This window comes from Chelmon rostratus, chromosome 18, assembly GCF_017976325.1.
Source record: "Chelmon rostratus isolate fCheRos1 chromosome 18, fCheRos1.pri, whole genome shotgun sequence".
Lineage (NCBI taxonomy): Eukaryota > Metazoa > Chordata > Actinopteri > Chaetodontiformes > Chaetodontidae > Chelmon > Chelmon rostratus.
In genome coordinates this window covers 17,446,047-17,469,750 of record NC_055675.1, presented here as the reverse complement: position 1 = coordinate 17,469,750, position 23,704 = coordinate 17,446,047, and the positions used below count along the sequence as shown (strand labels likewise).

Here is a 23,704-nt window from a genome sequence, read left to right as displayed (position 1 = left end):
ATATTTTTGATACTAACTAATCACGTAAGTCTGTATAACGTGAACAGGCTGCTAGTGCTGCCAGTGTAACTGAGAATCTACATCCCAGTCTGCAGCTCCATGTGCATGTGGGTCCTCTCAGATAACACCCACACTGCAGCTTCAGACAGGCTGACTGTTCACTGCCTCGAGTACAACAGCACAGAGTTAATCTAAACTCGCAGCTGGTGCATGAAGTAAAAAATGTGGCAAAAAACACAGAGGGGCACATCATTTTCTCAGGAACTAGTGGACCAAACCAGGGCTGTAATGCAACTGAATATTTGACTTTCTTTTGAGCAGAAGAATAAATAATGAAGAACCATAGTGTATATCATTGTTGCTGTTTCCACTGGGTTTCTTCTGTAGTTGACGTTCTCCCCCCTAGTGGCCAAAAATCGCTCAATGTGGCGACAGCTTGATAAGAACAACCGCATTAAAAGACAGTTCCTTTCATTGCTTCTGCTCTCTCCGCTTTACTTTTCTGATGCTGGAAGCAGGAGAAAATAAACGCGGTGACAATAATGCCAACCAGTAAACTGGCGACTCCAGCAACCACTGGCACCCACACAGGCAAAGAGGGGGGGCACTCCATCACAGGGTTGGGGGTGGTCACTGGAGGACTTGGTAGACTGTTGATGTTAGTGAAGATGAAGGGATTGACCTATAGGAAACGTGACACCAATCAGAGCAGACATTTAAGAAATGAAGAACTGAATGAATCTTTGAGCTGTACTCAAGCTCTGTACCCTAAATTATTAAAGATCCACACTTCAGATCAGGGATTAATCCAGTATATTTAAAAAAAAATCAATAATGATAGAAATGCAAAAGTTTAAAATACATTTTTCTTTGAGAGACAGGCAACGTTTTGATCTGTAAGATCTCCCTCAGAACTTCCTTTTTCTCTCACACTTGAGGGTTTTTGCCTGGATGAATGCACACTTGACCAGTCTAGCATTTTTTCCCCTAGTAACTGAGATAAGCCACTTTTATTCCCCTTTTTTTCATGAGACCTTTTCTGCAAAGTTTGCTTCATATTATCCATTTGTCCCAATGAGTCTTATTTCATAATTCCACATTTCTTTGTCAGAACTGTAAGAGCTATGAGCAGTGGGATTTCTCTGCAGACTCTTCAGATATACTGATACCTACCTCAGAGGGACAGTGAATCTTGAAACGGTCATATGTGAAGTTGTTGTAGGCCTGCTTTCTGCCTACTGGCTCCAGCTGTTAAGACAGAAAGACACATTCTGTAAACCGAACAACACTTGCACACATTGTGCTTCAGTCCGGTCCAGCCTGCTCACCATGTTATTCCACAGGGAAATGGCCATCTCAGCATGAGCTCGCTCGCTGATGTGGAAACAGTCCACAGAGAAGAAACTCGGGTCAGCCTCTCCCTCCTGGTGAAAACAGGAGAATTTCAGCAAATATTTCATTATCTGTGTGTGGCTGCTTGTTTGGATGCGCCTGTGTGTCTCCCTAACTTACTCCAATATGAGGGATGAAGAAATTCTCTAAGAAGGGTTGAAGAACAACAGCAAAGTCTTCTTTTCCGTCATAGCGATTTCCAAAAACAAGATCCCTGACCTCAGCCTTAGGAAACAAGTGAAAAACAGAAGGATGGAAAGATGGCAGAGGGAACCCCATTATTTTTTTAAAAATATATTCAAGTGGTTTAAGGAGCTCTTTGTTTTTACCTGATACTCGCGATTGATTCGTTTTATCTCTTGAAGCTCTGGAGAGTTTTCTGCTGGGTTGATGACGCAGGGACAGCTGGTCCTGTAATAATCAGATTCCAGTTAATTGCAAAGATGAGGAGTGAGCTGCATCCAAATCAGTGACGAGAATCAAATACTTTTCTCATGCCAAAATCCTTGAATTCCATCTCAAACGTTCTCAAAAAACAGTGCTCTGCTTCATGTCCACTGAAGCCGCTCTGAGTGAGAAATAAATGAATGAATAATCTAATCTGTAGCACTATACTAACCTGTCTCTTTTAATTCTCACATCTGATTGAGAAAATCTTAATCCATCTAATATTCTTAATTAATAACCTTTGTCTTGACTGGATTTTTAGCCTTTTCAGGGAAATTTATGCCACTGGAATGGTGGCATCGGAAAACAAGCTTAAAACACAGCGCTGGCATATTACTTTTTAAGATGATATTGCAAACCTGTTGGCTAACAGTTCCTTATTTACACGCCCAGCAGACGCAGAGGAACATTATCATTCATTCATTTCATTCATTTTGGTGTTTCAAATCCCGCGATGAATGTAAGTCCAGTATTCCCTCTGTTTTTGGCTCTGTTTTGGCCTCCACCAACAACACCAAAACATTGAAGTTGCAGGCTGTCAAACCAAATCAGTGAGCTGAAAGATGATTAAATGGTCTGTAGAGCTCAGGAGAACTACAGATTGATGATAATGATGATTCCCTGCAAGTTCAACTCTATGAGTGAAACCTTTTACAATACACAGTCATGTGACTGTTAATATAAAAATATTGGTAGGTAATAGGTGCTCTAAAATCATGGCATTTGGGAAGATGAGGACACAGAGAAACAGGAAAAAACAAACCTCTGCAAGAGCGAACAGCCAAGCGTGTTCCTCTTCACTGATTTTACTGGATCTACCTGCAAGATCTCCACGACATTAACCAACACCCTCGGTACCTGAGGATACAGAGAGGGAAGAGGCAGCAAAGACATGATCCACCTGTACTCAAGAGGACAGCAGATGACAATAACTCACAGCTTTTATTATCTCACCTCTTCGTAAAGCATGTCCAAACTGAGCATAAGATTGTGGCTGTAGTTCTTGGGTGACAGGTTATTCTGCAGAGATACACAAAGCATGGTTTTCACTGCAGTCTCATAACATAAAGAGATGTATGGTTGCTCATGCACAGTACTGGAATTTTTTAAGAACACTTACTTGGTCTAGGCAGTAACTGCAAAGATCACTTCCCCCTACGAATATCGTCACAAGTTTCCAGTCCTTTTCAAAATTCACCCCCTGTGTAACAAGTGAGCAGAACATGAGCATGAAGGAGGCAGACACGATTAGAGTCGTCTCATAACTGACTTCAAGTCTTACCTCATGTCCTTTCATGGCCTTGATGAGAGCTTGGACTTGCGCTGGGATCTCTCTGTAGCAGAACAAAGTAGGCATTAGAGGGATGACAGTGGGCTGTTTTACTCAGGTGGAGGAACTACTAGAAAATGCACATACGAGGTTTTAGCTCCAGCCACAGCCATGTTGAAGCCGTCCCTAATTGAGTTGTAGTCCACGGAGAAGCCCTTTAAGGAGGGGTTGAACTTCCTCAAGATGTCTGAGGACAGAAAGAGGAAAAAGGATCAGGTACCTGCTGAGAAGCAGCCCACTGCTGGTTGCTGTCTCTCCTGCAGCAAGGTAACAGCAGACATTGGGCCATTATCTTTAATATCTTTTTACATGAGTGTTGTTAGAGTTAAAGAAAATGCTACATGTGAGGAAATAAGTGAGTCTCGTACGTGACACTTAAGAACGTATCTGTATGTGTGAGTGTTTCTTGCACAAGGCCCATTGTTTAGAAACTGCCCCACAGGCTGCCATTACTAAAAGGAACGCTCCATTGCAGCATTATGTTGGAGAGATTGTTATTCCTGTCAGTTATAGTGACTCAGAGAAATGATTTTTTTGCCAAACAAATGGCCAAAACTCACTTGGCAGTGTTGTGACATACTCCAGAGTCTTATCCCCTCCGATGCTGCAAGAAAAAGCCCACAGTCATCAGCGTGGTTCATAAAATGCGACGGTGAATATGAATCTCATTAACACTGCAGGCTTGTCGTACCTCCACGATACTCCTTTATAGTCTTTATTAAGGTCAGACAGGCTCGTTGCTTTGGCGCCGGTGCCTGCCTGTAAGAACAAATGAGCCGCATGTTAGGAAATGGAAAAAATGAGGTGAAAAAGTGTTAGCGTATGGTGACACACCGTCATAAATAAGTCTGAAAGACCGAACACCAGAACATAAAAGGGATGATCATCACCGGTGCAGGCTATCTGGCTGATAACAAATTGATTAGAGAGTTCATAGTTCAATGACACCAAACAGCTGATACCAACAGGTTCACAGTCAGTGCTGAACTGCAGCTGTTTGCCTTTAATACACACATGTATACCATGTTATGTTAAAGAAAAATCAAGCATCAAGCATCCTCCTGACTGAGAAGAATTAACTGGATATCATTGTGTTACAGCACTAACCGTTGAGGAGTCTCCCAGCGCTGCCACCACCTTGATGTCTGCTGGTCTCAGCTTATGAACTACAAGATAAACACGACATAAGAGATGAAACGTCACCTTTATAACAATGTAATGTTTCAGCCTTTTTATTCTCATACAGCAGCATCTCTGTTTTATGCTTCAGTCAACTGAAAGAGGACGTGGAGTCTCATATCGACTGTGTGCTGATCATGGCTGCCGGCCTCACCTGAAGTTGGCACAGTGTCAGATGGAGCAAGGTCCACGCAGGAGAAATTACTCCCCCAGTTCTGGATGAAAAGAAGCATCAAGTATGTTGGCAGTGTGTAAAATGACTACACCCTGAAATCTATTTCTATAACTTTACCAAAACAGTCATGTGTTCACTGCTGTCAAGTTTCTGTTACTCCCAGAAGACGAGCTGCCATTCAAACCTTCTTCCTGATTTATTTGCCAGTTATTTTAAAAACCAATTGTTTAATCATTTAGTCCGATAAAATGTCTCAAAATAGAGAAACATCTATATGATAAGTTACTAGAGTTCAAAGTGCAAAGTCCAAAACATGAATATCTTCAATTTATAATCATATAAAACAAAGAAAAATAGCAACTTTTCACTTTTAAGAAGCCAGAACCAGAGAATGTTTGGCCATTTTTCTTGATAAATGACTTTAAAATGATAAATAGCTTTTCAGATTCGTCGGTTAATTTTCTAATTCTATTGTTGTTTAATTGTTTCAACGGTATTTGGGTTTCTCTTAAATTTTAGCTTTGTTCAGGTCTCACTAGAAAATCACTCCTCAGCCCCTCACAGTGAGATCACATGCTTACTGTGACAGGTGTAGGTGCTGGAGTGGGACCGGCATAGCTGTAGTTGCTGTTGTTATAGGTGCGGAAGTATGGTGAAGCCTGTAGATGAAGGAAAGAACTCACCATCAGCATCTTTAAAGCCTCAAAATATAGAAAAATTACACCCAAAAACATTATTTAAACACTTTTCCTACCTTGGTTGGACATGTCAGATTAATGCCTACAGTAAAATCTTGTGTGGAAGTCTTATTGCCCAGAGGCTCCAGCTGGGAAAACAAGAGTGACAGCTGAGTGTCATTCAGTACTCTCAATCTGAAATGCTGGTTACCTGTGAGAGCTGCTTGTTGTGTGATGCTCACCATGTTGTTCCAGAGGGAGCGAGCCATCTGCGTCTGGGCCCTCTGGCTGAGATGGAAGCAGTCAGCGCTGAAGAAGGAGCGGTCAGCTCGGCCGTCCTGTGGAAAAGGTGAGGTGGACATTTGAATCCGATGAACTACCGACTACTGCAATGCAATATGGTGCAAGAAAAGTATCGACTAGAAAACAGTTTTTAAAAGAGAGAAAAGGAAAAACTGTATATGATGTGACTGCATGGCAACCACTGCACAACTTTTGAGGCTTATGTCCTAAAATCCGGCATTTCATAATATCTTATGTGGTGACCCTGAAAATTCTCTAAGTGCACAGCCGCAATGGGAAAAGAAGCCGTCTTCCCTCTAGAAACACAGAGTCGATAGATGTTTTTTTCCGCAGGATTCCAGGCTCTCAAATGTGACGTATTTTGTTTATACTGACAAGTAAATGTCAAAAGGGTTACATTTTGGAAAAAAACAGAAATAATGTGTTAGCATTCTTGTAGAGAGTTAAATTAGAAGGTTGATACCACTCTTATTTATGTATTTGAATATAACGCTACAGCTAGCAGCAGGTTAGCTTAGCATAGGTACAAGAACCCGGGGGAAATAGTTAGCACTGCAAAAGGCAACAAAGTCTGCCTACCAGCACCTCTAAAGCTCAGGAGTTAACATGTTATAATTAATTAACTTGTTATAATTAACCTAGAAAGAATGTTAACCAGTGCCTTTGGACAGATGGTTCAACTCTTTGTGCTAAGCTAAGCTAGCTGGTGGCCAACTGTGGTTACGCACTGGATTCGGGGTCTGATGGACAGAGCTTTGTTACTGACCGGCAGTCTGGGGACGATGATTTCTCTGAGGAAAGGCTGGAGAACCACAGTGAAGTCTGAGCGAGTTTCATAGCGGCCAGACTCCACGAGGTCGTGCAGTGAACGCTTGAAGAAAGAAAGAGGAGGTGTCAACTGGACTGTTACTGGAAATATCACATGGTTTCTGTGGTCTTTCCTACCTGATAGTTTCTAGTGAGGTCTTCCACCATTTGGAGGGCTGTAGAGTTTTCCTTCGGCAAGAGAACGCAAGGACACAGAATTCTGACAAAGGGGACATTATAAGGTGTTTATGAGCATTTATTTAGCAGTATTTAGGGGAAGATGGTGAAGATGGGAGCACATGAGCTGGAATCAAAGCTCACATCATGTGACTGCTGCATTGAGGATTTTTATTTTTGTTTTGTAGTGAGGCGGGAACAAAGTGATACTCACTTTACCAGCCAAGTTGGGCATTTAAGTGAAGCGTCATTGTGCATTTCTCTCAGCGGGATGATTTGGAGAGGCTCCACTAAGTTCACCAGAGCCCGAGGCACCTGACGGAGACGAGCTCAGTTAATGCCAACAAACAATCGACCAACCGATGTGTCTGAAAGAGTGGCAGCGTGTTAGTTGATTTTACCTGCTTGTGCAGGTAATCCAGGCTGTCTTGAACGTGACGGGCGTAATTCTCCACAGAGTGGAGCAGCTGTAAAGAACAGGAGAACACTCTCAGGCCGTGTCTTTAAACTGTTCTGACTCATGAATTATTCCTCCGCAGGAGCACTCACAGAGTTGTAGCAGTGGTCACAGATGTCGTTTCCACCGATGAAAACGGTGATCAGCTTCCAGTCTGATTTAAAATTAATTCTCTGTACAAAGAGGAATGTGAGGGAACATGAGTTTTGTCCTAGTTTATGTAACATTTGCTAAAACATGGGCAAGTGATGCATTTATAATGTGTGTTTTCTCTAACTAGCAGGAAGCTATGAGTAAATATATCCCCTTGATGGAAGCATGAATCAAATTCTAGACATACAAACAAAGTTGCAAAGTTTTGACTTTCAAAAAGCAGACTTGTCTTTATTATTGTCATTGTCCAAAGCTGGTGTATACAAGAGGATTTTATTGTGCTGTTTTTAAAAACAAGTGAAGAATGAACGTTAATTTATAAACTTACAGGGTCTTTCTTCATCCTCGTCACCAGAGCTCGGACCTGTGCTGGTACGTCGCTTCAGACATAAACGACATAGACGTTAAAAGCACACTTATCTTAAGATACATTCATCCAAATTCTACATTATTTCAGCTTTTACAACAACTGATTCTCAAAAAGATGTTTCTTCAGAAATGTTTGTGTTGTCTATGACAGTTTTTAGAATTTTCTATAACATTCATTTAATATTAAAGCAAAAGTACATATAAGTAAAACTGCATAACTGCATAAAGGAAAACTGTCAGAAGTTTGTGTTCTCTTGCAAATAAGTATAAATAAATGTACTGACACACTCAATTAATAGAATATCTCTATAAGATTGTTAGATTTGTCTTTTAAAAAATTATAATCATTTCACTCAGCTACATTTAATAGGACAAGGAGGATGTGTTGTCTAGTTGACATCATGCAATGTAAAAATATGAACCAACAGACAATAAATTTGAATATCAGATGGATTTGAACAGCTCTGATGCTTGTATCCAGTGTTCAGGCTGCTGAAAAAGCCTCTGACAGGACTCACCTGCTCTTAGCTCCAGTTACAGCCTGGTTGAGGAACGCCTTAGCAGTGGTCTGCTTGCCAGTGCCAACAGAGTAGCCCGTCACGTTGTGGTTGAAATGTTTCAAGATGTCTGATAGAACAAAGGAATAAAGGTAAAAAAATAAAAGATTTCAGTGTGAACAGTGGCGAAACTGACTTTAACACGTCATTTGAACCATAAAGCAATAAAAGGACTCACTGGGCAGCGTGGTGACCGTTGTGAGGTTTTCATCTCCACCAATACTGCAAAAAACAGACAAAACAGTGTTATGATGAAATCATAGAACCACATTTGTACCAGCACATGCAACATTATGCATGAATGTGTTACCCTGCAGTAATGTGCGATAGTTATGTTGAAAAGTCTGGACTCACCTCCAGGACAAACCTCTGTACTGACGCAGGACGTCCAGGATGTTGTCAGGGCTGGAGGCGATACCGTTTCCTGCCTGACGGACAGAAGAGGACAGTATTTCAGTGACGACAGAAGACAGAAGTTCTCAATACTGTACAGTGTGTGACCTTCCACAAATATACACCAGCATCTCAGGCTCTTCTTTCACTGTACATATTAAGAATGTGCTTCCATTTTGCTGATTCGTTCAAAGACAATTCAGATGGTCCAAATGTCCACTAATGCTTTGAGACCTTGAGAAACTGGAACACTAAACAGCAATAACATTGCGGGGTCGTTACGGGGCAGGTTTTCATTATTCTTATTTATTGTATTTCTGTCAAAAGTTTTTAGTTTGTGAAGCACTTTGTATTGCATTTTAATTGTATTTAAGGTGCTATATAAATAAAGATTGAGTTAGATGTTAGGGAGTTCCTTGACAGATAATTGAAAACTTAAATCCTGCTCCCAAACTACCATCACCTCAGTGGTATTGTTTCATATGATCGACATCTTTTGGAATTGTTTCTGAAAAAGGTTTTGTTCTTCTTGGAATAAATGTTTAATTGAGGAAAAACACATTTTTGTTATTATTTTCGGCCATATATTACTTTGTTAATATAAAAATTTAAACATTAATGGATAATTGTTGGTTAATTTTCCCGATGATAGATTCATGTGTGCCACAACCTAGAACACCCCCACATTTTAAATGGCTGTGACGCCCCTGTTCTACAGTATAGTATATGTAGAGTTAGTATCTACTTTTAGGATCAATGTAATTCTGTTTATTATTGATGGATTATACAGCATTTTGTTCCCACCATCCATCTACCTATCTATCTATCTATTCATTTATTGAATGATTGATTTATAATAGGAAAAAAATGACTCACTGTCAGAGAGTCTCCCACAGCGGCCACCACTTTGATATCTCCTGGCCTGAGTTCATGGACTGGAAGGACACAAAACTTAGTTAATCAGACACTTTCAGAGCGACCGTCCAGTAATATAATGCTCTTAATATGTGTCATTATGATAATATTGCAATAAAAGAGACAGAAATACTGTATAGTGTATAATAAGAATTCAAATGAGCTATTTCAAAGTATTGAAAGTATTCAAGGAAAATTCAGAATAAAGTGTGTTGGGTTATTGGCCCAATATTAGACAAATTGTTCTGTATCTCAATGTAGTGAGTCTTACCTGAGGTGGGCGTGGAGGGTGAGGGGCTGAGGTCTTCACAGGGCATCTCTGTGCCTGTAAACTGAGCAGAAACACAGAGCACATGCACAGTCAGAGCTAAGCAGGAAGCAAACAACGCTGCCATGACCTCCATTTGACAATACTGACTGGGTGAAGGAGAGGAGCGGCATCGCTGTGGTGATACGAAGGAGAGTTCCCCTCCGTCCTCAGGAAGGGTCGGTCCTTGGGGAGGGAGGCGGGAAAAGTATTTTCAATCACAGCGCATGTAATGACGCGCACTAACATGCCGATTTAAGTGCAGGCGTGTGAGTTTTAAGCGCGGTTGCTCACCTCAGTTGGACATGGCAACGCCACCGTCTTTCCACTGGCGTCTGTGTCGCGTTGGCCGCCCGTGGGCTGCAGCTGAAAGACAGAAAACGCTTCATGTCTGAGAGAACAATGACTCTGTGTGTCTGTGTGCCTGCAGGAGAGAGACGAGGACACATTGCTGAGATTGTTTCAGGCCTCACCATGTTTGTCCACATCTGCACCATCAGGTCATCAGCTCGTTGGGCCTCAGAGAGACGCTCCCCGCTCTGTTCAAAGTAGGAACACCAACAACATTGTACAACACGTGAGACACAGAAAGTATATCTACTCAGTAAGATAACCAGCACTCTCTGCATCTGTTACTGTCACAAACAGACATTGGCTTTCATTATCTCTGAAGATAAGGACTTTTTGTTCCTGCCTTTTTTCACTGACTTTATTTCAATTCTTCTACTTCACTTTTTTATTTTAATGATCTTTCAGCTTTGATTAGCCAGCATGCTAGTTGCTGTGATCCCGAGTTAACAGGAAGTTCGTTTTGTGATGTTTATTTCTTTGATTTGCTTGCAGCTGCAGCCCTTTTCCTTTGTTGCTCTCCTCGCTTCTCTAAATTATGTTGTTTTATCCATTTAGTGACTTTTTTAACCCCAATCGTCTGCTTCTAAACAATGGGTCAACAATAAAATGGTATGAAAAGAAAATGTGTCCTACTCACAGGAGGATTTTAAAGGACTATGAATTGCATTGTGAAAAATAATTATAGCTGCCTTTACCTCAGCGAGGACTAACAAGGGATGCAAAATGGTGCAAGCAGGCTATAAAATGAAGATTAAAGGGTCGAAGGACGGTGTCCGTCTGTGACTCACAGAGACAGATGAAGGGTCTGTGATCAAAGGTGAATCCTGCAGGATGACAGTGAAGTCGTCTCTGTCGCCGTACCAGCGCTTCTTCACCACGAGGTTATCCAAGGACTCCTGAGTTTGAGAGGAAAAGGTCACCATGAAGAGGTCTCGCACAGGCTACAGCTAACTCCACCATCACAGCCGCCAGAGCGACCAGAGGTCTGGATGGAGCTAGCGGACATTTTGGACAAATGAATAATGGACAAACCTGCAGAGCTTGACTCAGCATGGCCCTCTGAAGTCTGACCTCTCCTTCACTCTCTGCCTCCGTGCACGGACACGTCCTGCCGTCAAGACAGATTCACTCATTCAGACGTAAAAACGGAGACATTCTGCACTCTCACGCTGCTTCATCAGCAGTTAAACTCATCATCTTCATCGCAGTGCGTCACTCAGGTTGGATGGAATTAATGATCATGTCATGGTGCCGCTTGTCTCTTTCCTATTTTAAATCTTGTAACTACAGAACACCAGTAGAGGATGTACTCACATCTATTCAAGTACTTCTATGTTATTTTACTTTAAACTATATGACTACGTTTAGGAAGCCAACATTGTACTTTTTCCTCCACTACATTTCTTTGACAACATTAGTTACTTTGCAGGTTTAGATTATTTATGCAAATTACAAATCAACTAATTAATTACAATGTATTATTATAGATTAGGCTGCCCATCAGCATATACAGCCATTCTGTATAATTAATGCTTTTACTTTTGGTACTCTAAGTATACTTTGATTTTAATACTTTCATAAGCTGTAGGATGCAGGACAGAGTAGAGCAAAAGTAGTAACAAAGTGAAAGTCAATACTTCCTCCACCATGTCACTACACAATCCAACAATCCACCTCAGATATCTCATACGTAGCACTAGCCTTGGAACGATTATTGTAGTTTTAGGTACTCTGCAGCTTTTAATTGAACTATTAAAAGCTTTACTACGTTCACTCATCACTCGGTTCTCTGGCTTTATTGCAATTGTTGACTGTGTGGCTTTTGATCTCAATGAGACAACATTTATGTTAAGCCAGAGATTAGGAAACAGTGTTTCACCAGATATGAAGCCTAATCTTACAGATGAACTCACTTGTGGAAACTGTCATGCTCTCCATCCCACAATGCAACGCTGACGATGGTCCGCTTCAGCTGCAACACGAGTGAAGTGACACAGAGACCGTGTGAGATGTGTGAACACTGACAACACGGTGACTGAATGAAAAATACTGTATTTACTCTGAAATGTACCTGAGAGTGAAGCACCTGCAGAGCATCATCCACGTCCTTAACCACAGCTTTGATGTCGGACTGAACCTGCACACATACACAACAGTCTGAGACCCCCCGTCGACTAAAAAAACACGTATCTCCAAATCACGTTGATTTTGATTTTTTTTTAATAAATCGAAGTGTTCCTTTGTGAGTTGAGAAAACTCTCCTACTTCTTAAGATAAATTAACAATTTAAAAACCCTCTTGGATCAGCTGGAAAATGCATCACCTCAAAGCTGAAAAGGCTTCTTATGAAAAGTTGACTTTTTAGAGATACGTGGTTCTCACACAGCAATGCAACTAAACATATGATGATCTCATAGAATACGATGCATTGCTGTAGACTAAACTAGCCAACAGAATGTAAAGTAGTTCAAATGAGCTCAACCTTGAACATTTACGGCAGTACAATGCAACACACACATGAATACAGCAATATCACACCATTTTACTGTACAGTAAGTACTTTTACTTTGATACTGATAATACTTACATACTTTTACTAAAGTAAGGCTTGAATGCAGGACTTTAACGTGGAGTGGAGCGTTTTCACAGTGTGATATTAGTACTTTTACTCGAGTAAAGGATCATAATACTTCGTTCACCACTGGCCACAACACCTGTGAGGATTCTGAAAATTACTTCTTTTCCTCTTCACACTTGTTTTAGCTCTTAGGGTTCATTCAGAAACTGTTGGTCATCAAAGACAATATACTGAAGAAAACAATGATAGACACTCTTTATCAGCTTGAAAGGTAGAATAAAAGAATAAAAAAGCTGGACTCTGTAACTTCAGTATTTGAGGCAACAGTGTTTAAAGAGACACAGAAGAGTGATTTGGCCTCTTGGCTTTAACTCTGTGAACACTGTTGCTGTTTACCTGCTGCTGCTCACAGGTACAGAGCTGATCCACCTGAACAAAGAGAACGAGCAGCTTCCAGTCTCTCTCCACATCAGCGACCTGCAGGAGAAAAAAAATCAACCTCTTTTCCTCTTTCCTAACCCAATAACCATCCCATGACCCCTCAGATTTATTTTGAGACCCTTTGGGGGGCCACTTCTTAAGCCTTCTTAAGATGGGAACCACTGGGCTAAATTACAGTATGGAGCATGAGCATTTAATATTAAATGATTTAGTATTACAACCGTTGCACCTGATATTAACTGAGATGGAGATGTAGGTGTATAAATGTCTGATGTAAAAAACAAAGAAATGATAAATATCCTTTAAGATATTTAAAGGAAGCAGGCACCGAAGCACCTACCTGATTGTTTTGGAGGTGGAGGGACACTTCCTTTGCCTGCTCCACCAGTGAGCTACAACCAAACCAAACAAGGAGAAAACAGCTTCAGATCACTGGAAGCAGCCAGAGGCGTTGGCGGCATGTTTGTCATGTGTCACAAAGTGCTGTTTGTACCTGTGCTGACCAAACTGAGGGGCGTACAAGTTTGTCTCATCTGACAGCGGACTGATGAGCGCAGGATTGAACAGGGTCATCAGCTCTGATGGAGGGACATCAACACAAGGTTAACAGCAAAACCCAGAGCTTCTCTTTTTATAGGTGTAGCTACAGCAGAGCTTAAACAATTAGTCAATTAATCAGGTTGTAATGTGGCAGAAAAATTCATCATCAAAGATTTTAATATTTGATTAATTGTTTTGAGTAAAAATGCGAAACATTTACTGACTCTGACTTCTTGTGTGTAAATATTTGCTTTTTTCCAGAACAGAATATCTATTCATACACTTTTAACACCATTACACATGTACTAATTCCCCTTAAGCCAGTACAGTTAGTGTGTAAGTTCAACACTAACGTGACAGTGACATACAGAAAATTATTACTTAAAAACAGTGCTGAGTAACAGTTTTTCAAAAGGGCTGCAAATCCTGGATTGACACTTTTATCAGAAGGAATTCAAATAAAGATAACAGAGCACGGGTCGGGTGCATGGAAAGTGTATCGGGGTTCGCTGTTTCAGATCATTACAGTCAATGCAGATATCAGTGTAGTAAAGATAGCGCACAGTAGTGGAATAGAAAGTCATATCAACCGCGATGCATTACACCATGTGTTGAGACTCTAGGCTCATTCTAATGACAGTCACATTTTGATTTAGCAAATTTACCATCAAGCCTGTTAGAAAGCAGCGGGAAAAAATATAAGAGGGAAGCATGCAAGCGTAAACACAACAAACAATGAAATAAAGCTTTGAATCTCACCTCTGAGTCGGGATATCACCGTGGACAGCTCAGTGCTGCAGGAAAAGAAACCACAGTGTGATCACGTCTCTACGTTGTTGAATTTTAGACCTTCTGTTCGTGCTTGAAGCTAACGTGCTCACCTGTGCATGTCGAGGCCAATGAAGGAGAGCTGAGCCACGTCTGAGGGCTGAACGCTGTGTACTAGAGAGAGAGAACAAATAATCATTTAAAATGGGAGAAATTGCTTTGTTGTAGTCTTGTAGTGGGTCTTTGAGCTGTGATTAAAAAGAAAAGGCTGATATGTTGATGTATCAATCAATCAATTATTTTTTGTTTTCAAATTTCTTGCAAATGAGGCATTATCTAATTAAATATGCATTGATTTGCATATATTTCCAGAGCAGAAATCTGGATTAAAATGAAAACATAAATGTGTATTTTGAACGTTTTCTTCCCACTAGCCTAAAAGGGGACATGTTATGGAAGGTTACTGGTACATAATATCCACAGATTTACAGCAATACTAAACTATACCATCAAACTCAATAATGGAGGTTTTATAAATCAAATCATCATTTTTACATAATGTGCACATTTCCATCCACATTAACAATTAGGGAAACCAATTGAAACCTATAGCAATTAATATAAGTTGGGCTGTAATGAACTTACCATTTGAAGGAGGTGACTGAGAGGGGGACATCTCAGCACAGGGCAGTCCAGCTACTGAAATCAGGGATAGGCAACAAAGAGTGCACATATTTATTTAATATAATGGGTAAAATATTAAGATGACTTAATAATGCTCAAATCACACATATTACTGTTCCATAAAGCTATTTTTCTTCTTCCAACATGAATTTTGCACTTTTTGCATGTGAGAGATGAAAACACTTCAACACACGTGTCTCCATGGGGATTGGTGTGTTTGCTGTAGTGATCCCATGCATTATTTTAATGCAAATTATGAAAAAGTGATTGGAAGTAATGGGAAATTGGTTCAAATTCAGCTAAAACCCACTCATCATTTGTCACTTTTAACAGCTGAGGACCCATGCAGGATCTTTTAATTCACACCTTTTTGTTGTCATTTAAAAAAAATAAATAAAAAAATGTAAAATTCTAGGAGAATAAAACAGAAAGAATAATGCTTTCCGTCAAATCAAATTAAATTAAATGTGATTTTAGAGTAAAACACTGATCTGTTTCTCAGATTTAAAAGAAACTGCAGCATTAAATGAAGCAAACGGTGGAAACCTGTTGTCCATGTGAGCCCCAGGACTGTGATCAGAACCAGCTGCGGAAGCATCATCTCCCTGATTTTCTCTGATTTTGTCCTCATGGATCTTTGCTTGCTGCCGTCCTTCCTCTCTGCTCTCTGTCTGGCGGTCTGTCTTTGTCATTATCAGCCATACCTGTAAACTATAAATATCATAAATATGCACAGAGGGGAGGGACTGGCCTACTTGTTTCGAGGACAAGGCCATAAGGTTTTGTAATGAAACAATCGCAGGGATGATCATTTATCACGATAACGAGTGATAGTGAACTTCAGGGTGTTCATTTGATTTTATTTCTGGACCATCAGAGATTAAGCTTTATTTTTCATTTGGTTAACTGAAACGTTGCTCTATGTTCTTGTTTAGTAGTAGTAGTACTCAATCACACGGAAAGTAACTTTAGGGTTCTAGCATTCCTCTGATGAAAGAGCAATACATTATCTGTTCTGCAGCCAGATAAGAGAAAAGACTAAGATCTTTTTTGGTTCAACGGGCTGCATACAGTCACTATTAATCTGTTTTGTCGTGATGATACAAATCTGCACATCTGCATCTACACAGCATGACTCAATTATATAAGCTTTGTTTCATCGTCATGTCAAAACTGAGGAATAGTGATAAGTGATGGTTATACAAGTTATACAAGTCCTTGCCATGTTGACTTGACCTCTGCATTACTAACTGTGTCCGGTCAGGCTACTTTGTAGGCTTTCCCTCGAACAACAGACCCATGGTGCGACAAGAGAAAGATTATCTTGGTTATTACACAAGTTGATGTGGCTATCGCTGTTTTATCTGTCGATTTTATGAGCACAATGAGCTAAAGAATAACAACTTTCCCGGCGACTGAGCTCCTTCATGTCAGATGATTACATAAATATGAAATAAAGGGACTGAAGTTTCTACACACTCTTTGATTTTTGATGAAAACGGCCACACAGTAGCAGTGGAAGGATTAGAAAAAGCATTTGGTGTAACGTTGGTAAGAAGGTAGCCGCTGAAATGAAACAAGTTGCTTGTTTGACACTATAACTAACTTTTTTACACAAGCAAGGAAATGAGTCAAGTTTATTTAGCATCTCTTGCAGAGAAGGTCAGAAAGTGCTTCACTAGAAAAAAAACAGTGAAAAGAACCAAATAATAAAACAACAGCAGACCTTAAAAACTCAGAAAATGACAAACACTAGGCAGCAGGAGGTGCCTGATCGTGCAGGGCTCTATAGGCGAGAACAAGAACCTTCAGATGAACCCTGAACTTGCAGAGATTTATAGATGGTCCAGAGATGACTTGCTGAAGCAGGTGAAAGGGGGCTTATGGCATGAATGATCATCTCTAGCTCAGGTTTGTGATACAACAGAGCTGAATGTGGCAGCTATTCTAGCCTAATCAAATATAACAGATTTCTAAGATTTGACTGTACAGCTGAAGAGAGAGACCCAATAGACCGAGTAACCTTGAAAGCTCTGCTATCAGAAGCAATGATTTGTACATCACTGTTATGTAACTGTATGAAGTCGTTAGCCATCCAGTCCTTAAAGGCACCCAGACAGTTGTGCAAAACCGTCAGCTTGTCCGTCTCATCAGGCTTGAAAGTGGTATACAGTCAGATATCATCAGCATAACGGTGATAAGAGACACCTAAATTTGCTAATAATACGACATCCAGTAACAGTGATGCTGTGTTGTAAAACTCGACTATCTCTTATCAGCATTCAGATTAGAGAGGTGGTGGCTGACCAGAGGGGCAAAGAAGTTAAAAAAAACACATACATTTTATTATTACTACTGATCTTGTGTCATGACCTACAGACATTAATACTACCCCTAATACTGCTAGCGTTAGCATCATATCAAATCAGCTGGAAACACATTCTGTACAGATTCAAAGGACTCAGCTGAGGGTTGGTCTGTACTGAGGAATATACCGTCACCATTGTGTCCTTCCAGCAGAGCTATGAACGCTGATTACCATAATGGCCAAACTGCCTTTACAGTCTGTTATCTTCCCTCAAGGACGTTAACTTTGCATGAACCCCCTGCAGAAGCATGGCTTTTATCTTCTCAATCTATGCTAATCTTTGTACAGGTTTAGTTGAACAGTATGTCCTGTAGTTGCAATGCTGCATATGGAAACACACCAAACAGTCACCCTCACAACAACTGATCTGGTCTAATTTGACCTGAAATTAATGTCCATTTTCTGTCTTTGTTTTAAGAAAAGGTGCGACAGACAGGATTCCGTCAAAGATCTTAAAACATCTGACCACAAACGAGGCCGGTGCCTGTTCAGAAGCCTGAGATGGAGAACAAGATGTGTAGCGAGGTGAGAAGCAAAATTTGCAGACTTGAATCAAAGCTATATATCAATTTCTTACAACTTAAAAATGCTCTTGAATTTAAGGAAGTGGTGAGTGTAGAGCTTCTGAGCATTTTGGAGTGACTGTATTGATCATGGTGAATAATATATATTTTTGGACTAATATGTGGTTTTTATTTATATACTAAAAATATATTAAACCAACAGTAGAGGAACAAATGTAAAATGTTAGGCATGTTTTTGCTGATTTCTTTTAAAGAATTAACAATATGGCAGATGAGGGCAAATACTTGTATCTGATTGGCTGAAGAGCATACAACTGATTAATCATGTTGCTCTTAAAAGAGAACTCTGCTGATTTAACATTACACTTCTGTAACACTGTTTCCACTTCTAATAGACCGCTTAAAAGAAAGGATCAAAAATGGATGCAGCAGTACCGGAGACGTTGTCAGATTTAATTTCAAACTTTCTTCTTACTTATCAAAACCAGGTGCCTACATTACCCAAAATCGAACACCGACAGTTCAGCTGGAGGTTCAGGTGTGCTATGCTAATAGCTGCTAATGTAGCCTCGAGCGGCTAGCCTCGTGCAGAGATGAGGAGTGGGCTACAGAGGTCGGGTAAGATGACTTCTTTCTAACTCCACACCCTAGATTTTTTTTTCCTCAGGTGTAAACTTGTAGTCTTTAGCTCCACCTTACACTGACTCCTGTGACACAACTTGAGACAATTTATTTTTAATTTCCCTCTGGAGTCACAAGGGGCATAATGCAACTTTTTTCACATGTGCAGCAGAACTCAGCATGACCTGTAAACTGTCTTTAATGTGTAGTTCCCCTTTAAAAGTTACTCTTAAATTGGGTTAAGTTACTTGATAATGATGTGTTTATCACACTCAGTGAGGAACTTTTTTACTCCTAACTTGGCACTTTGGAGCACTTTGGAGTAAAATCCTTGAAAGTTTAAATGAATTTGGACCCTGGAGTAAAAACGGCCTCTGGGAGGAGTGAATGAGATGCCTTAGTAATAAATCTGAGATTTTCAGACTTGTCTGAGGAAGGCAGCAGCTTATGAAGTAATGGAGAAGGCAGTCAAGAATGACTCTGCAGGGAAATATGAAGGATCAATGGGCAGCTTTGCCGAGAGCAAGCAGTCTTTAGAAGAGTTAAACAAAGAGTTGCAAAGCTTTCTGCAAAAACTGACTGAGATTTCCTCAGACAGTCTTTTTGTCCTTGATTATTAAAGTGAAGTATCAAAGGAGGGAACAGAAGAAACAACAACCAAGGGTGTAGGGAGACAGGGCCGCCTTCATATCCCACCAACTGGAGCAATGCACCACCAGATGGATGACACTGATCACTGCTTCTCTGGCTGCTCAGAGAGCACAAACATGATTTGGCACCAGATGCAGCCAGGAGGAGAGAGATCCCTATGTGGTATTTTGGGGGCACTGCTTGATATCTTTGGCTCTCTGTCACACAACTTAAGGTGGCAGGATTTGAGGTTTTTGAACAGTCTGGTGAAGACATATGAAATGCCATGGGAGGATAAAGTGCATGAGGCACACAGCTCGGAAGCATAAAGCTCACTGAGCTGGTAGAGGTGGAGCAGGGTAGTGTGAGTTTGGATGGAAAGCGCTTGCAGTTAAGCCTGCTGGTATTTCTCTCGCATCTGTCTTTTCACGCCCACCCATCCCAACAAAAACTACTCACAACTACCAATTTTCACTTTTAAAAAAGGCTAAATAATTTCTTGAAACAGCTGGGGACTGTAGTTTTCATTAGGTAGTTTGCACTTGGATACACAAATGTCTCTTGTACAGGCGCACTCTGCTGCCTCCCTGTGCTCCTTACTTAGAGGTGCATGAAGCTCCAGGCGACACACGGGATGCACTTCAGAATAAAAGCATAGATATTGTAACTAAAAATCAAATCTGGTTACGCATGAAGTTGTGGACTCTGTTCTTCAGTGCAGACTCTACTACAAATTCGAGATGATGATCAATTATGATTATGATCGTTGCTATTAGGATGTTACAATTTAAAACGGCCTTCTCTCGATAAATATTTTTGGCGATGATTTACTTTGAAAGTATTGCGCGGAAGATGTCGTTGTCGTTATTGCTAACTTGATAAAGACAAACGCCGTTGGGACTACCTGGTTGCATCAACTGCTGTCTTCTGTTGTCAAACTCGCCTCATAGCAAACAGGACCCATTTAATCAGTCGACATTAAAAGACATACAGGTGATTAGAGACACTTCGACGAGAAAAATATCCTTCTCTTCTCGCAGCTGCCATTCTGCTTGCTAACGTTAACATTACAGCTAAGCCGTTGCTTGGCCTGTTAGCGATCATTTGAATGCCTTTGAGATCGTTTCCTTTTTTCTGACCCTGGTAAAGTTGTTCTTTGGTTTCTTAAAACTCACATCTTTTTCTAGTTTATGATAAAAAGCTGATCCACAGAGAAATGTGTTTTTCTTGTCTTTAGCGTAGCCTCGTATCTGACATACATGGCCTAATGATGCTTTCATGTGAGGTTAGTTTGAGTTGCAGAGGCAAGAAAAGGGGGTCAATATCCGACCTACTGTAACGTCAACTGATTACAAATAATGCTTGAAATACCTAAAATTAGTTAAAACATCGAATGCACATGAAACAGCACCCTCAATGGTTATAATTTATGCCAAAACATTATAAAACTGCTTTGATTATATGTTTTTTTTTTTCATTAGGACTCACCCCTTAAATATCACCTTTTAGAAATGTCATAGCAAAAAAAAAAACGTGGGAAATATGGATAAAACCATCTGTCACAGTATAGCTCATTTTATGGAACTATATTGATTCCATAATGTGTAAAATTGATCAATTTGGAATTTTTTTTGGCAAATCCAGAAAATTAGACATGCATCAGATCAAGAAACAAATCTCAGACATCTGCCAGTACACATCGTCATTTTGCTCAACCATAAAAAGAAAACAGCATTTTCTCTTGTATTTGTTTACGTGGGGTTGCACAGTGCTGTCTGTTGCTATGGAAATGTGTGTCACATCATCTAACAGGTCTACTTTCTTTGCATGTTTCTGTTTTTACCTGCTGGCAGTAGGCACAATGGGGCGGATCTTCTTGGACCACATTGGTGGGACTCGCCTCTTCTCCTGCGCCAACTGTGACACTATTCTGACCAACCGAGCTGAGCTCATCTCCACACGCTTCACTGGAGCCACCGGCCGTGCTTTCCTGTTCAACAAGGTACCTGTGCATCGTCTCCTTCACCTGGATGATGGATAACAGTAGTGTTTAATTTGTTTTCAACACACATCTCAGGATGGTAGCCATTTCCACTCTATTTCTTTGTGTAAACACTGAGATATATCTATATTTTAGCCAGATTATGTTGTTCATGTGATCAGATCCTCATTAACAGATTGTAAGACATTTCCTCATTAGATAGTAAGCATGTCAAAATCCAGGAGGTGGCAGTGTCACACCAAGACAAACTAGTACAAAATAGTCCTGATTTATGATTTGTGATTTTAAAGAATTTAAGAATCAGTATTAACACAACTTTGGAAATAGTTTTGAACAAAAATAAGAAATAAATTGGTCCTAATTTGGCTTTGTTGACATTATTAGAGCTAATACAATTACTACGTTAATCAGTTACTTCATCTCTAATTATTTTGAGAGTTTAGTAATTGTTTCTAGCAAAATGCAAAAGTTTTATAGCATTGTAAATTGTAATCAAGAAATTACAGTAATTGTAGTTGCAGCTCTAAGAACCCCAAATTCATTCATTTTGCGCCTGCATCTGTTCCACATTTGTCAGACTCTGAAATGTTTTCTAAAATGTTTTTTACTTGCTGAAATTCGATTGAAAAACCTAAAGGATCCCTGTAGGGAAGCAGTTAACCATGACACACGTGTGACTGCTGCCCCCCAGGTTGTGAACCTGCAGCACAGCGAGGTGCAAGACAGAGTCATGCTGACGGGAAGACACATGGTGCGGGACGTCAGCTGCAAGAACTGCAACAGCAAGCTGGGCTGGATGTACGAGTTCGCCACCGAGGAAAGCCAGCGCTACAAGGAGGGCCGCGTCATCCTGGAGAGGGCGCTGGTGAGGGAGAGCGAGGGCTTCGAGCACGTCCCCTCTGACAACTCCTGAGTTCACATGTGTTGCCGCTTCAGTGCTCAACCCGTGCACACTACAGCTTTTCCTCCAGCAGCGGTGCACGGACTTGCATGGACAGTGTGCCATTCGTGAGTAGAGCTACACCAAAATATCACAAGCTGGGTCGTTGTGGGAAGTTTAAACGTGAAGTGGTGGACATTTTCCCATAAATTTAAACATCTAAGAATTTCTTCTATGATGGGTAATAATACCATTGCTTCTCTGCCCATTTAAAACCGCCTGCAGCTTCAATATGTGCCCGACAAGCTGTGATGTTCGTAGAATGTGTTGGTGTGGTGGGCTTTTTGGCTGCTGTCAGAGCGAGGGGATTCGCTCCTGCTGCTCTACAAGAAGCTCAGACAGATCCACAGACTGTTATGTAGAGGTTTGAACAGCCAATTATCAGCATTGGTGAATTCTGACTCTTAGCACAAGATTTAGTCTCTAAGCAGTGTGTTGCAATACATTCCTTTCCTGACCAGTGATCAGTGTGACGCAGCACCAGAAACAAGTTACTTTCCTTTAATATTAATGTTTATCATCTTGATCATATCCCCACTTTTATTTTATGTTAACAGAAATGTTGATAAATTTCATCAGGTTTAGGTTTATAAGTTTATCCTCTCGATGCCAACCTCCCAGTCACCGGGTTTACTGACCATAAATCCCTGTGCTGTTCATTTTTATGCAGTTAATTAACAGTTTCACCATAAATTACTTAAACGAGAACACAATTATTTTATTTTGTTTTTTTTTTCAAGAATAAATCATTCAAACAATATGTATTTATTGAATCTGTGTATTCTTATGTCTGTCTTGTATTCAGATTTGAATATGGCGTCCTGCCGGAACCATTACAGCTCACCAGTATTTGTACTATCGCCTATGTATTAGTCAGTACTAAGAGCCTATACTGTGTTTTTATCAAGACTCAGCCTGTATCATGGTGGTAACTTAAGCGATACAAAAGTATATCTAAATATCTAAAAGAAATGGCTTCCATTAAATTCCTTAAGTCTAACTAAACATACACTGACTAGAAAAATGAAAACTGGACAATTTCAAAGTATACTCCCATACATAATGTGATACATACAACTACTACCTTATTTAAAATGTTCATTTTTGACATTTAATATTGTGCCAAATATGTTGTCCATGATCAAATGTTTTGAACACCTTACTTTATATAAATCAATGCAAAGCAAAAATCTTAACTCAAAGTTGAAGGTTGAAAGCACCCTCGCAAAAAAAAATCCAAGAAACTCAGAACATTTGATCCCAGGACTCCAGACATTCCTCTGTGTCTCGGTCACATAGAGCACCTCAGATTAGAGGCCACATAAATGCTTCACAGAGTTCCAGTAGCAGCCACATCTCATCATTAACTGTTTGGAGGAGACTGTGTAAATCAGGCCTTCATGGGGGAAAAGAAACCGCTATTGAAGTGGACCAGCAACAAGGAGAGAAGGGCCTGGGCCACAGAACAAAATGGAAATTAGACCAGCGGATATCTGCACTTTGGTCTGATGAGTCCAAACTTGAGATTTTTGGTTCCAACCACTGTCTTTGTGAGATGCAGAGAGGTTGAATGGATGGTATCTGCTTGAGTGGTTCCCACTGTGAGTCATGGAGGAGGT

The 23,704-nt window shown here is 40.4% G+C and overlaps 2 protein-coding genes across 5 annotated transcripts; one reads left to right on the top strand and one right to left on the bottom strand.

Annotated features, from left to right (window-relative positions):
- Positions 1-454: 454 nt before the first annotated feature.
- LOC121622436 (phospholipase B1, membrane-associated-like) lies at positions 455-14,992 on the bottom strand. Its single transcript, XM_041959393.1, has 41 exons — positions 14,962-14,992; positions 14,430-14,490; positions 14,308-14,342; positions 13,502-13,586; positions 13,349-13,400; positions 12,964-13,044; positions 12,061-12,126; positions 11,903-11,961; positions 11,022-11,097; positions 10,778-10,885; positions 10,112-10,177; positions 9,933-10,004; positions 9,750-9,824; positions 9,603-9,663; positions 9,293-9,351; positions 8,378-8,451; positions 8,202-8,245; positions 7,985-8,093; positions 7,426-7,477; positions 7,037-7,117; positions 6,889-6,954; positions 6,702-6,802; positions 6,449-6,530; positions 6,270-6,374; positions 5,443-5,538; positions 5,278-5,349; positions 5,105-5,182; positions 4,503-4,563; positions 4,277-4,335; positions 3,861-3,928; positions 3,730-3,773; positions 3,257-3,356; positions 3,122-3,173; positions 2,960-3,040; positions 2,794-2,859; positions 2,603-2,697; positions 1,722-1,803; positions 1,513-1,617; positions 1,329-1,424; positions 1,174-1,248; positions 455-682 (listed from the first exon to the last, which is right to left on the bottom strand). Exons 1-41 carry the CDS (start codon positions 14,990-14,992, stop codon positions 455-457), a joined length of 3,159 nt encoding a protein of 1,052 aa, XP_041815327.1.
- Positions 14,993-18,500: 3,508 nt separating this feature from the next.
- Positions 18,501-22,786, top strand: LOC121622204 (protein yippee-like 5). 4 transcript variants are annotated; one of them, XM_041959099.1, is made up of 3 exons: positions 18,501-18,510; positions 21,000-21,145; positions 21,837-22,786. In XM_041959099.1, exons 2-3 carry the CDS (start codon positions 21,005-21,007, stop codon positions 22,056-22,058), a joined length of 363 nt encoding a protein of 120 aa, XP_041815033.1. In that variant the 5' UTR covers positions 18,501-18,510; positions 21,000-21,004; the 3' UTR covers positions 22,059-22,786. The 4 variants fall into 4 exon arrangements, with proteins under 4 accessions (XP_041815033.1, XP_041815031.1, XP_041815032.1 ...); XM_041959097.1 differs by lacking the exon at positions 18,501-18,510 and adding an exon at positions 20,029-20,136 and having other exon boundaries at positions 20,997-21,145; XM_041959098.1 differs by lacking the exon at positions 18,501-18,510 and adding an exon at positions 20,033-20,136.
- Positions 22,787-23,704: the final 918 nt, after the last annotated feature.

Coding starts and splice junctions, on each gene's coding strand:
- LOC121622436 (XM_041959393.1), bottom strand. CDS start 14,992: ATGTCCCCCTCTCAGTCACCTCCTTCAAATG. Junction 5,539..6,269: donor TCATCGTCCCCAGACTGCCG/GTCAGTAACAAA, acceptor CCTTTTCCACAG/GACGGCCGAGCTGACCGCTC. Junction 1,249..1,328: donor TTTCCCTGTGGAATAACATG/GTGAGCAGGCTG, acceptor CTGTCTTAACAG/CTGGAGCCAGTAGGCAGAAA.
- LOC121622204 (XM_041959099.1), top strand. CDS start 21,005: ATGGGGCGGATCTTCTTGGACCACATTGGTGGGACTCGCCTCTTCTCC. Junction 21,146..21,836: donor GTGCTTTCCTGTTCAACAAG/GTACCTGTGCAT, acceptor GCTGCCCCCCAG/GTTGTGAACCTGCAGCACAG.